Below are 14,454 nucleotides of genomic sequence, written 5' to 3' on the forward strand. Positions count from 1 at the left end.
CCATGGGTAACAATGAGACACTTTGATTTTTCTTCATTAAACATTTCAAAATCCATGTAAATCTTTCAAAACATGAATTGAAAGTGATATTTTGAATATTTATAGAGTTTCAACCTCATTTAACCAAACATACAAAGTTATTTGGTATAAATATATGGATTTTACAAAATTTTAATACTTTTTAGTATAACTTTTGTTAACTAAAGTTTCATGTTGGCAAAATTGCTCTAAAATGTTCAAGGCAAGTCAGCTGTTATGGAACAATAACAAAAACATGATGTTTTACTAGAAAAGTATTGATTTTCGTAGAGTGTCTCATTGTTCCCCAGCTGTCTCATTGTTCCTGCCAAGTGCGTCTACAATGAGACAGTTGAACAACTCTGGCTGTAGATGTCGGATCGAACTCATATTTTGGCCAATGTTAGAACACATTAAAAGAAAGAAAATGCAACAAAAAGCTCATTAAAACATGCTGATGAAAAAAATAGAAAAATCGTTGAAAGTTGAAAACCAAAAGTGTCTCATGGACTACCCTACCCTACTTTCAATTTGATGGGTAAAGTTTGAAGATCTGCGAGGATTCCAATTAAATCCTTTTAGTTTGCTTAGAATTCATGGTAAAGGAATTCGGCTTCCAATTTAGATAGCAGAAGTTATCTAGCAATGTACTAAAAAAAGTTATCTTGTAAGTACTAAACATCAAAAAACAGCTGCAAGGAAACTTTTAAATACATTTAGTAGCATTTTTTTACTAAAATTATTGAATCTGCAAGATAACTTCACTCCAATTTGTGCAACGTAACTTTTGCTCAATTTTTGCGATATAACTTTCTGTATGATAATTTCAGCTCAAATTTTTGTAAAATAACTTTAGAAGGATTCATAGAACCCAGGCAGAGTGATAAAATTTTTCGATTTTGTTCAAAATAATTGATGGAATATTTTTATGAATAAATTAAACTCAATAAATTCCGCTCTATTTATTTTTTTACTTGCAAGATAACTTTAGTTGGTTTCAGATGATCAATTGATCTCCAACTGAAGTTATCTTGCAAGTAAAAAAAATCAGATCGGAGTTTTTTTGTAATGTATTTATTCAAAATATGAAGCATCCGTGAAATTTTCCGATCTTTTCGAAAACAATATTTTCAAAATGTTTAAATCAAGACGAAAAATTCAAAAAGGCCAAACATTCAATATTACGCTTTTTTGAAAGGTTAGCCTTGATTTAAACAATTTGAAAATATTGATTTCAAAAAGATTGGGAAATTTCACAAATGTTTCATATTTTAACATTGCAACTAATGGTCCAATTTTAAGATTAGTTGCTGAGATATCAACATTAGAAAACGGTGGGTTGTTTGGGTGAGACTTAGAAAACATAAATTTTCCTGTTTTTAAACCTTTGCATGACAATATCTCAGCAACTATGATACGACCATATCAACTAAGTTCAAAAAAACAAAATATAGAGAATATACTCAGCTTTTCAAAAAAAAAAATCCAAAGCGGGGAAATATGGTCATTTTAAAAATGAATAACTGAGACAATTTAAAAAAAAAAAACCTTAAAAAAGACTATAACTTGAAAACGGTGCAATTTTTCAAAATTTGACTAAAGTATTTATTGATTGCAAATTTTTGCGACAATAATTGCGATTTTTTGAAAAAATCAGTATTGATTTAAAAATTCAGTACTCGGTCAAAGATTTTTCTGAAAAGTTTGCATTTTTGTCCCCTAAAACATATCAGAAAATTAAAAAAATATAAAAATAATGTTTTTTTGCAAAGCATGTTTTAGTGACAAAAAGTGAACTTAAAAAATCACCAAATGTGTTTTACCGTGTATCATTTTTTCAGTGTAGTCCTAATCCATACCTACAACTTACGGATTTTTGAATTTTCATACATCATTTTTGTATGGACAGCTGCCAAATTTGTAAGGAAAATCATATGGACAAACTAATGATGCAAAATGGCTTCTTTGGGCAAACCGAAGGCACCAAAAAAGTTTCAGCTGGATTAAAAAAAACATAAATTAAAACTAATTATAGAGGACCGATTTTGTAAAGAACTGCTCAGTTATATTGCAAGTAAAAAAATTAGAACGGAATTTATTTTAATTAATTTATTCATAAAAATATGTCTTCAACTATTTTGAAAAAAAAAAAACGAAATTATAACCTTGCAGAAATTTATTTTGCAGTTACCTCAAGGTGCAGAAATCGAATTTAAGTTATTCTTGAAAATTTTAGTTGAAGTTGTCGATAAATGATAAGTGCAGTGCTTCTGGGACGCGCAGTCCTGTTTTTTCGTGAAAATTTTCGTCGTAAATGATCGTAAAAATTTATTCCAACTTGCTGTTTTAGTATTAACTCATCAAACAATCGATTTTATGAAAAGTGAAGCGTCTTTTATTTACTGTTTTTGACATTTGCTCGCGTTATCTAAATTGTACAAACAGTAAAAATATACTAATAAGTCCAGCTCATAGCACTACTGCTCAGTTGGCACGCGTTCGATTAAAAAACAAACTTTCTAAATAATCAATTATTTATCTTTCCGCAGTCGGCTGCCTAAGATGTAAAATTTTCAACCGATAAACAAAATACTCTTGGTCACATCACTGCCACTCGTGAATCCTGACCTCATACCCATCTACTAACCCCCTCAAAACTCATGTGATACTTTGTCGGAGATGCAGTCGATTGGGCGGTCTCTATCACTCAAGTATCGGACTAACATTCCCATCCACTTCCCCGTGACCCTACCACTGGTCGTGGCCAGCGCCGGTATTGATCAGCATGATAGGGGCCTTTGAGAAGTTGCGAAGCGAGGAAAGATAGCTCCCACTCATCTTCCACGGCTCGTGGATGTAACTTCTGGAGGTCCTGGTCAATAACGGAGTAGCAACTGCGGGTGGGCACCTATGCTTATGCTTATGCTTATGCTTATGCTTAAAATTTTAGTTGAAGTTGTCTTGCAGATTCGATGAATTTAGAACATAACATCGCTGCAAGATAACTTCTGTGCTAAAAAGTTATCTTGCAGCGATTTTTATTTTCATTTTTAGTACTTGCAAGATAACTTCTGCTATCTTTCCAATCCTACCAAATGAGTTAAACATTTAACAAAACAATCAATCAATCAATTTATACCAACATAATTAATACCCTCCAAGATTTTTTCCTCAATCCATTCACTATCATTTTTCACAACGTTCCGAAATCGTGAGTGGGCTTTACTCGTGAAAATGCTTAACGCGAGATTACAGCGTGCCTCGTCCACATTAAATCCCAATTTAATCTGTGGTGTATCCGGGCAAGGCCTCAAATTACGACACACTTTTTTTGTTGTTTTTTTTTTGGGCTCTGAGTCTCTCGACAGGCCTGGGCAAATATAAAAAATTTAATGAATTACTGATGTCCATTATCATCTCCAGGATAAACATCAATTGTGGAAATTATCTTCCTGCCCGAGCTTTGGTCGAATGTTTTTGAGTGGGGTGTGGGGGCGGCGGGAGCTATCGTGGAAGAGAGGGTTGCATGTTTGTGCTTAATGTTTCATGTTTATGCGTTTCACCCCGTCCAGGAAGGATGTTGTTTTCCATCACAAGAGTTCTTTTTTATTATTTTAGAAAAGTCTTGTTTTTTATTATTTTGTTCAAAGAATGTAAATTAAAATTTAAAAGCGCCAATCATTTATTCCAAAATACTTGTTTAGTATTTTTAGAATGAAAACCCTTAATCTAATAGGTGGATTGATCCCCTTCCCACTTAATTCACGCTTCATCCCGCCCTCGGTGCGTATACGCGACATTTTATTTATTAATGCGGGGCTTTTCGCTTTGGACCTGACAGCACCGGCACGGGAATTATTTCACTTTTCCACCCCCACTCTCACTGCTCGTCGGGAGGTGGATGTCCTCTACCCACAGGTGAAAGACATCACCCCGTTGCAACACACTGAATAAAGTATTAATTTCAACCATAACCAAAATAAAAAAAACGAAAGCAAAACTGGGCACACTGTTCAGTTTTTTTCCCGCTCGGTGGCGGTAGTGCGTCAGAAATATTATAATTAATGGAAATGGTTAATTTATAAAATTGCTCGAAATATATATATTATTAATTAATTTAATTATTTGCCAGCCGCACGGGAAATGCATGGTACAAAATGAGGGAGGCACACACCGGAAGAAATTGAGTGGAATTTTATTGAAAAATATGATGGCCGGCAGTGGTCGACGATGGGGTGTGATTGAACTTTTATTATCTGTACTTTTGTGCTGTCAGTCAGAAAATAACACGATAGTATATGCGTGATGATACGAGGAGATCGGTATCATGTTGTTTGTCTTTTTTGGATCTGATTTTTGGTTGGTAATGAGAATGCATCACTCTTTTAATGATTTTCAAACAATTTTGGTAATTAAAATAAACACATGAGGTGTTTGCGGAACAAAAATTTATCGTCCTGTTTAACTTTGGTGCAAACTTAACAATCATAATATTGGCGAATGATTCATATCTAAATTTTATAGTAAAATGACTCTTTGTATAAAATTATACAGGACATTTAAAAAGGGGGTATATGGAAGCGTTGTCCCGTCACGAAAAATTACAATTGTTCAGTTTGCAATGGTTCGTGAAATCGGATTTTCATCATATTTTGGATTCTCTTCCTACTCGAAAAATCGTGTAACAAGCCAGTTTTTGATCGATCTAGACTAAATCGACCCTCCTGAATCCAAATTTGCCTGTTGATTTCCTGAGTCTCAAAGGGAAGCGCGATATTCAAGATGGCGTCTAATATGGCGGCTAAATGAAAAAAAAAAACACCATGAAAGGATTTTTAAGTTCAATCAACTAGTCAATTTTAACTAATTTGGGATCGCTGAACTAGGATACGACCTCTTGAATATTTCAAAGTGTTCGGGAAATGTGAAATTCAAGATGGCGGCCAAGATGGCTAACCTAGAATATTGAAAAAAAATATACAGAAATGTAACAGGCAGTCTGTTGACTGTTTATCAGAAACTAATTGCCAGATTTAAAAAAAGGCTTTTTCACCGACATAAATACAAAAACTATGCCATTCTTATGGATAATTTCATGTTCTTTTCGAGTCTTCAAAAATACAGGAAGATTTTTTTTTTCATTTAGTACAAAAATATTCAATGTAAAATTTTGATAACAATTACATCCAATTTAACGTAAAAGTCCCTTTGACACCATGTTTCCAAACCATCATCATTTCAGGCTGCAAATTATTGAAAAACACGTCTTTTTCGAATGTTTCAAAATCAACCTTCCGTCATGAGATATCGGAAAACGGAGCTTAGATTCGTAATCAGGAACAAAAATTAACTCTTAGGACTAAGTTTCACGCAAATTGATGGTGAGTTGGGACAACTTTTTCTGATTTCGTGTGAGTTGGCGGATATTTAGCCAAATAGATCTCTAGATTACACACAACTGAGAACGTGCCAATTTTCAACTAGATAGAGCATTCATACCTGCAAGCAAAATCCAATTGTAAACAAACGACCTGGTCACGAACTATCAAGCCACTCGCCAGCTATCAAAAACCATTGTAAACAGCATCAATTCATGTTTACTCAATTTATGCGCGCGGAATCCATTTAAAATTGACAAATTAGATAAATTTAAAACTAATCAAGCGGGTAATATTTCGCCATCGGAAATGAGCTCCAATGCCCCTCGCGCAGGCCAGATAAACTGTTTAATCGAATAAAACGTGCAAATTTGAATATTTTGCATTTGTTTTTAACCCGCCCCGTCCTCTCCACGATACTAATCTGAGCGCAAACACAAATGTAATGTACCAAAGCGGTTCACGCGCTAATCAAAGAGTGAGTTCAATTGATACAACGCCAAAATTAAATAATACTTCCACCACCCCCAGGACCGCCTTCCTGTTCATTATCATTGTGTGCCCAAAAGTAATTTATTTGTCGTTCCACACCTACGGCGAGCCTCCCCTCCCACAACAGAGATGATGCGACTGCTGCTGCAATTGCATTTGATCTGATAAGCAACGGGTAGGTGGGGTGCCAGGGAGAAATTGCACTCAGAAAAACTTTTTCTATTACCATTTGATAAAGGAATGCTTTGCATTTGCATTTATTGGTGACCATTTAGAACAAGACTTCCTTCCTCTAAATGTGTTACGTTATAAGTAAATAAGCCATTCGAAAATTATAAAAAAGAGATGTCATATTTTAAGTGAAATTTAAATTTCTGGAAACAGACTCTTAAAATATTTTTTTTGTTTTTTCAAAGTTTTAATTATAGAAAATAAACTTATTTGGTTTTCCTTTGAATGTTTCATGAGTTTTACTCATGATTAAACCCGTAATTATCTGGCTATGGACATCATGTGAGTATCCTTCAAACCTTCCAGTTGAATTGCATAATGTTTTCACTGTTCATTTAATTATTTATTGCACCACCGCATTGTTATCGAGTGCCTACAGGATATATGTTTATTTAGTGTACATTTACTCGCCGGACACACACACACACGCACCGCTCACAAAAACTCACATTTTCTGACCATTATCAGCAAATATCGCGAGTCCAAATGTGGCAGGATGTTCTTTCCTGTTTGCCATCGTGAAAGCATGCATTTTCCGGTTTTCCCCTCCCTGCACCCTTCCCCCACACCTTCACAGCAGGTAGTGTGCGCCCTCAGGTCCTCGGGTTCTGTGGAAAATGCAATTATCGTAGCAATATGGAAAGTTGATGTTTTAGTGTTTTCCGTCATCATCATAATCATCGGCATGATTGCACTGAATAATGTTCGGCGGCGTGCTAATGGTGTGTGTGTGTTTGTGTGAAAATGCGTTGCAATGAATGATAAATTCAATAGTTTCTATCTCCAGCGAGTTGTTTCAAATGACGATGGTCTATTCAGTACGGTTATGTCTAGACCGTTGGAATGGTGCAAAAAATAAACACTTGTCATCGTTTTTGAATTTAGCTCGTTTTTGGTGCCATGATTTCATCGAAATCATAAAAATCATGTTGCTATCGATAATAACACAGCAAAAAAAAGTAGTAAACCAGCTGCGTGTAAAGGGTCTGGGTGTAAAAAAGCCATTCTCTGGAAATTCAGTTACAAATGTCTTTTAACGCTTTTTCAATAGTTAGGAAAATTATAAGCAATTTGAATGGATTCTGAACATTTATTATAAATATCCAACGAATGGGATGACTTGAAGATTGAGTCCACGAACAGGGCATACCCCTTTCTATGGGACGTCATTTGGACCTCACCAATCTACCTGATTTGTGTTCCTGAGTCAAAACATGCATAAAAAATATACTTTCATCTATTTTAACCCTTTAAAAATTCATATTTAAAAAAAATCTTCGAATCACATTTTTTTGAAAATCAAGTTCGTTTGTAAGGATACAAAACAGAAAAAATGATGGTAATATTAATCAGGCAATGGTGACAGATTTTGTGTTAAAAAAATGTGTAATATAACATCAGATACTTATGAAAATTCATCAATTTCTGATGAATATTCATCAGGTTTACAGATTTACACATTTTTTAGGTAATATTACCCAAAAAAGAGGTAATATTCAACCTACCAAATTTTCAACATTCCATAATTAAACTTAGTTTTTGCTGTGTAGATGTCACCAGAAAAAAGAAGCTTCTTATTTTTTTTACTCTAATTTCTTAAAGGGTTAAAATGAATGAAAATAAATTTGTGATGCATGTTTCTATTGTGAAATTGTTTCAGGAATACGAAAATGATAAAATTATCATCGAAAAATTTTGATCAAGGGGGACTTCGAACAAAAATTTACAGTCAAAAAATAATTCACTAAAAGAAAAAGTATCTTTTTCTAAGTTGAACTGCCTTACCCAAAGCATTCTCAATTTCAGATGGTAGTCCCAGATGCCCCTACAAGCTCCAGGTCGATTCGAGTTGATATCTGGATGGAATACTTGGGTGCGGGACATTTCGCCGAATGTCGTTTCGTCGACGGTCGTTTCGCCGACGGTCATTTCGCCGAATGTCGTTTCGCCGCATGGGACGTTTCGCCAAATTGCGACGTTTCGCCAAATGGCGACGTTTCGCCAAATTGCGACGTTTCGCCGAATTGATGAAAAATCGTAAAACAAAACAATATAAAAAGGACACAAATTAGCATAGCATAGCATAGCATAGCATTGGTGTCTACCCGTAGCTGCTACTTCGTTATTGACCAGGACCCCCAAACATTGCTCCGTGGACCACAGATGAAAAGTAGGAACCAATCATCACCCCTTCGCAATTTTCAAAGGTCCCTATCGTGCTGATCAATACCGACGCCGGCCACGACCAGAGGTAAGACACGGGGAAGTGGATGGGAATGTTAGTCCGATACTTGAGTGATGGGACCGCCAAATCGACTGCGTCTCCGACAAAGTATCACATGAGTTTTGAGGGGTTAGTAAGATGGGTATGAGGTCAGGATTCACTGTGATAGGTGATGCGACCATGAGCAATTTGTTTATCGGTTGAAATTTAAAAAATCTTAGGCAGCCGGCTGCGGAAAGATACTTATCTAGGGATTTAAATATAGTATTAATTCGACCGCGATTATCCAGAAATTCTCCGTCGGCGTGCCTTCCGATCAACGGTGATGTAGGAAGGGCTTCATTCATTAAAATTATTTTATATCATAAGCCTTAAAACATATTTGTCGACGTGCCTTCCGATCCTCGATGATATGGAAAGGACTTAATCCAGCAATACGACTTGCTTGTCTCAAAAAACAAAAATCGGATTGTTTCTATCGAAAACTATATAAAGAGAACAAAAATAAAATTCAACGGCCGACGAACGCGCGAATCTAAAAAAAATGAAAAAAGAAGAAGAAGAAATCCAATCACCCCATGTACACAAATAGCGACACAAAAGAGACGAAAATAACACGAAAAAACAGGACTGCGCGTCCCCACAATCACCGCACTCAATATATTAAGGACACAAATTATATTAAAAGTATTTTGTAAAAATTATAATGTGAAACTTTTATGGAGTTTTTGAATTCTTTTTAAAACTTTGTATTTTTTTTTTGTTTGTTAGTATGTTATTTTTATTAGTTTATACATTATTACATGTATAAAAAATTGTTTGAAAAATAATTTGGATAAAAACAATTTTGTGAGTTTTGGCATTTTCAAACAAAAGCAGTTACAATATTAAATCATTTCTGTGGGTCATAACTTTGATTAATTTCTGATAGTTTTTTTTTATTTTCAGCATAACATTCAGAAAAATTGCCGTTAGTTTTTGCATTCTTTGTTTTTTGATGGAATTTTTTTTTAATTATTTCTGTATGTTTTTGCATTCTTTTTAAAATAAATAATTAGTTTTCTTTCTGTGAGTTTAAACATAAATCCAAACCTGAGCAATTCTTTTAAGGTTGAACAAATCATTTGGATTTAGCTAGTTTTTATATTCTTCATTTTTTAAGCAAATTATTTGTTTTATTTCTGTGAGTTTTTGTATTCTTTCAAACATGAAACGTTCTTTACTTTTTATTTTATTATATTATTATCTTGCCACTCCTTCTCGAGTTTGCATTAGTGAGTCACAAGATGGCACTGCAGCCAAAAAATATCATAAATTATACAAAAAAGTTATTTTTTTAAGGCAATTCGGCAATTCAGAAGCATTTTAAATTTAAAATTTAGTTGAATTATGCCTAAGTTACAGCTGTTGTAAGATTTTTAACGTTTTAAAATCGTATTTTTCTGTGTCTCGATTTGCCCTACTTACCCGTTGACCTAATATTTTGGCCAAATGCTAGTTTTATATGTACAAACAATTTCAGGCAGATTGGTGAGGTCCATACGACGCCCCATAAGAAGAGGTATGCCCTGTTTCTTGGACTCGCTCTTAAAGTCTGCTCTTCTTAGGAAAAAAATTAAGGAAGATTTAATAGATAGGCATTTCTCTACCAAAACCGAAAATGGATTTCATTTGTATTTTTTGATTTGGCTCAAACTTTGTGACTTTGTGGGGGCCTTCCTTATGACCAAAGAAGCTATTTTGCGCCATTGGTTCACCCATAAAAGTCTCCATACAATGTTGGCTGCTGTCCATACAAAAATGGTATTTGATTTGATTGGTTTGATTTCAGTGGGTAGCTTCGAGAAAGCCCGGATTTGGACCACCCTATTGTAGAACCATTCGACTCTCCAAATATTTATTCTGTTTTCGTTTGTCACAGCTTCCAGTACTGTTGATTTTTATTATTTTAGTTTTGAAATCTGCAAAAAAAAAAACGCTGGACTAGCGGAGTTTCTCCCAAAACCAGCAGAACAATCGTCTGGTTTATTTTGGAATCCGGAAGATTCTCCTGAACCATTAATACTAATTGCTGATTCTAGTGAAACCGATCCCACCTGTAGCGAATTTTTTTACTCAACCAGTAAATTTTCACTGGTTCGATCAAAGGAGAATGGGCAAAAATTTGTATGGGAGCTGTTCCAAGGATGTACACGAACGAATTTTTTTCGAAAGATCTCGCCGAGACATGAAAAAAGTCCTCTAAACCAACTCTCTAAACCCCGGGGTTCAAAAGTTACAAGCTGTTGAAGTTTGAGCATTTTGGGCTAAAAATGTACAAAAAATCATATTTTTGCTATTTCTAAAATTATTCATAAAATCTCTATTTTATTTTCGATTTTGATCATCTTGACTTCATTGTTTGTGCAAGATGCTTACCATAGAAACAAGTTAACACTTCAAGATTTTGAAACTGGATCCTACCCAGATTGCTTCAGTGAGTATGGAAGGCTACAGTGCAATGTTGTAACAACTTATTGGAATGAACAAGCAAGAGGTCGGCGGTTCTTGACCGCTGATCATACCCGCATGGCTTCAGTGAGTATGGTAGACTACTATGCTAATGTGTTGGAGTGTCCTGGGTTCTCTTAGGACTCCCTGGAGTTAAGATCTGTGGGTCTATTACCGTAACGAGCAAGAGGGCAGTGATTTTTTACCACTGATCATACCCGCATAGCTTCAGTATATGTAGTAGACTATTTCGCTAATGCTGTGACATGTCTTAGATCATACTAGGACTCCCTGGATTTAAAGGCAGCGAATGACATAAATGTTAAAGCTGCCTGAAATAAATTAACTACCACATCCACCACCCTGGATTTAAGATCTGTAAGTCTACTACCGTAACAATGCTAGATGTCGACCGGTTTTTACCATGGATCATACCCCCATAGCTTCATAGTATTGTAGACTACTTTGTTAATGGCTTGGGATGTCTTGAGTCATCTAAGGACTCCCTGGAGTTATGATCTGTGGGTCTACGGCTGTTACAAGGACTCCCTGGAATGATCCAGAACATCCGAACATAACAAAAATATAACCTGCCATACTCACTGAATCTTTGAGGTTATGATGCGCGGTTAAAACCGTCGACCTTTTTCTTGTTACAGAAACCCAAATATCTTAATTCCAGAGAGTCCTAGGATAATCAAAGACATCCCAACACATTAACAATGCAGTCTACCATACTGACTGAAGCCATGCGGGTATGTTCCGGGGTCAAAAACCGTCAACCTCTTGCTTGTTACGGCGGTAGTTCTACAGATCTTAACTCCAGGGAGTCCTTGGATGACCCAGGACATCCCAACACATCAGCATAGTAGTCTATGCGTTTTTGTCCCGGGGTCAAAACCCGCAAATCTCTTGCTTGTTACGGCGGAAGACTGTAGCCTTCCATACTCACTGAAGCAATCTGCGTAGGATCCGGTTTCAAAATCTTGAAGTTTTGACTTGTTTCTATGGTAAGCATCTTGCAAAAACGGTTCAAATGGATAGAAATAAGAGAAATCATGTCTCAATCATGCTAAGATATATCAGAACTCATAGTTTTTGCTGATACACGTCGAATGAAGTCAAGATGATCGAAATCCATAATAAAATAGAGATTTTATGAATGATTTTAGAAATAGCAAAAATACGATTTTTTGTACATTTTTACCCAAAATGGTCAAACTTCAACAGCTTGTAACTTTTGAACCCGGGGTTTAGAGAGTTGGTCCAGAAGACTTTTTATCATGTCCCGGCGAGATTTTTCGAAAAAAATGGTCCCGTTTGTGTACATCCTTGGACCAAATCCGTCCATTTCCCTTTGACTGACTTCCAAACCACCGAAAAAATTTAGCGATTCCAAGTAATTTTTGTGCAGGCTGAGAAATAAGCGACTTTTTTCGCTAGTTCTAACGAACTTTTTCGCGTTTGGCGACGGATCCCTTTTCCGTGTTGGTTTAGGTGAAAAAATTTACTCATTCTTCCCGGTACTAAAATCCCTCGCTCAAGTCAGCAATAAAAACCGGAAACGACATGTGCATTACGTGAAAAACTACTACGCCCACCCGCTCCGTTAAACTAATTAACGTGACGAGTGTGTTCACCGTTGCAAGGCTCGCTGAGAGCACGAGCCTTCAAAGCGGGCTCGTAGAACGCTTTGTGGTTTACCAAGCCGAACCTCATAATCCTCGTTGAGCTGGAGCTTTTTATTCTTTCTCGCTGCCATGGCTGGAACTTACAAGTAGAAGTGCACACACACACACACACATGGTGCCCACTTCAGGTGCAAGTGCAGCCCTTAACCGCGGGGTCCGGAATGCACGTGCCAGCCAAGTGAGGAATTTGCCCAACGAACGGTGAGCGAGTTGTTCTTTTGATGATTTGTGAATGAAACGTGTTCGTTTGATCTTGTTTTCTCGGCTTGCACCGGGGGGAAGTTTTCTGCTTGTTTTCTCCTTTTTCTCTCGCTCTCTTGGTCGGCATAAAAGTTAATTGTGGTTTAGGGGGAAAACTGAAGTGCATTTTTAAGTTGGAAAAACTGAGAGGAATTTCATGCAAAAGGAAAAGTTTACGACTAATCGCATAATTTTGTAGAAGGGTGGCACAGTTATTTATTCGATAATTTATTCCAAGACGTGAGCGTGATACTTTCATAAGTGTGTTTAAATTCTAATCGATCTTAAACTACCGCTCCATGCGAATCATTTCAAGTCCTCAACATAACTCCCGTTTGCTGCGCGATCCACTCTAGATACGAGGCCGTCCGGATATACCCGGACGGATCTCCGGTGCTGCAGCCACGGTTCGAAACAAACGAAACCACTCCGATCTGAAGGTACGTCCCATTCTCCTCGATCACCAGCGGTCCTCCCGAGTCTCCCTGGCAAACGTTCTGATTAGTGCGCTCCCACCCAACGGCACACATCGTCGAGTTCCGGATGACCGACGTTCCGTACACGGTTGAACATTCCGCGTTGGAGATGATTCTCAACGTTTCGTACTTGAGCAGAGCGGAGATCGATTGACTAGCTGGAATGAAGCTGTAAGAAGGTCATATGACTCAGTTGAACATGCGAAACCTACCGTCGGAAGTCCGTCCAAATCCGGACACTACGCCGGCCGCATTTTGGAACGTTTTCCAGGCATAGCTCAGCGGTGGCAGCTGAATCGGTGAAATTTCCCAGCTGAACGGAACCGGCGAGGGAAGCTTAATGACCGCCACGTCATTGTTCAACCGAACGGGATCAAACTCCGGATGCACAATCTTGGAAACGGCGGACATCGTCAACCGAGGAACGTTCAGCAAATTAGAACCAAATCCAATCTGGAAGCCGGTGTAATCCTTGGCGCAGTGCGCTGCCGTAAGAATCCACTGTGGAGCGATCAACGACCCACCGCAAACCGTAACGGATCGGTCCAGCGCGGCTCGGATCGACACCTGCCACGGGAACTGCCCGGTTTCGGCGGTCTTGCCATTGATGACCTTCCCGAAACTGTGCGGAATGCTATACCGAGGGATAGGAATCACATCGTTCTTGGATTACACTTTTGGAGTGAGTTCTTCCACTTGAGCCAAGCATTGATCGTACTTACAACTGCGGCGTAGACGTTGACGTGGAACAGTGTCAGCAGAATGAGAAAACTTCTTAAAATCATCACTCTTGGAAGGAGCCCTTTCTACCAGGTGGTTCAACTTACGCGAACATCGCGGCGACTGGTAGGAGCGTAGCTTCGGGCAATCAGTTTTATATCAGCGATATCTTCCGGAACGGAGTTGATGTTATCGCGTCGAGTCAGGTGTTCTGACGGTGTATTGTCGACCGGGGTAGATACTGCAAGACACCTCAATTCAATTAGGGGGCACTCGGGAGCATGGAAGACGGTATGCTTCATCAGTTCTTCGAAAAGAAGTCAAGGTTTTGTGAATCGAAGGAGAAAGGAAATTCCCCAGTTCTGAATCAGAAACATTACGTGTGCGGTGCTGTAAAATCTTTTTGCTTTAATTTTTAATTGTTTACACAAGCCGGAAAAAAAAGAAGAAAAAAATTATATCTCCAAAAGTTGTTTAGAAAGTTAGGGATGTTC

At 37.3% G+C, this 14,454-nt stretch overlaps 1 protein-coding gene across 1 annotated transcript; it reads right to left on the reverse strand.

Annotated features, from left to right (window-relative positions):
• Positions 1-12,955: 12,955 nt before the first annotated feature.
• LOC120414239 (collagenase-like) lies at positions 12,956-14,093 on the reverse strand. The gene is made up of 3 exons (XM_039575350.2): positions 13,963-14,093; positions 13,453-13,903; positions 12,956-13,398 (listed from the first exon to the last, which is right to left on the reverse strand). Exons 1-3 carry the CDS (start codon positions 14,023-14,025, stop codon positions 13,076-13,078), a joined length of 837 nt encoding a protein of 278 aa, XP_039431284.1. The 5' UTR covers positions 14,026-14,093; the 3' UTR covers positions 12,956-13,075.
• Positions 14,094-14,454: the final 361 nt, after the last annotated feature.

The sequence above is a fragment of the Culex pipiens genome, chromosome 2 (assembly GCF_016801865.2).
Source record: "Culex pipiens pallens isolate TS chromosome 2, TS_CPP_V2, whole genome shotgun sequence".
Taxonomy (NCBI): domain Eukaryota; kingdom Metazoa; phylum Arthropoda; class Insecta; order Diptera; family Culicidae; genus Culex; species Culex pipiens.

Excerpts from the sequence above, each read along its gene's own strand:
- LOC120414239 (XM_039575350.2), bottom strand. The coding sequence starts at position 14,025 with ATGATTTTAAGAAGTTTTCTCATTCTGCTGACACTGTTCCACGTCAAC. Across the intron at positions 13,904-13,962 it reads TCAACGTCTACGCCGCAGTT|AACGATGTGATTCCTATCCC; the intron begins GTAAGTACGATC and ends GTGTAATCCAAG. Across the intron at positions 13,399-13,452 it reads ATTTGGACGGACTTCCGACG|CTAGTCAATCGATCTCCGCT; the intron begins GTAGGTTTCGCA and ends GCTTCATTCCAG.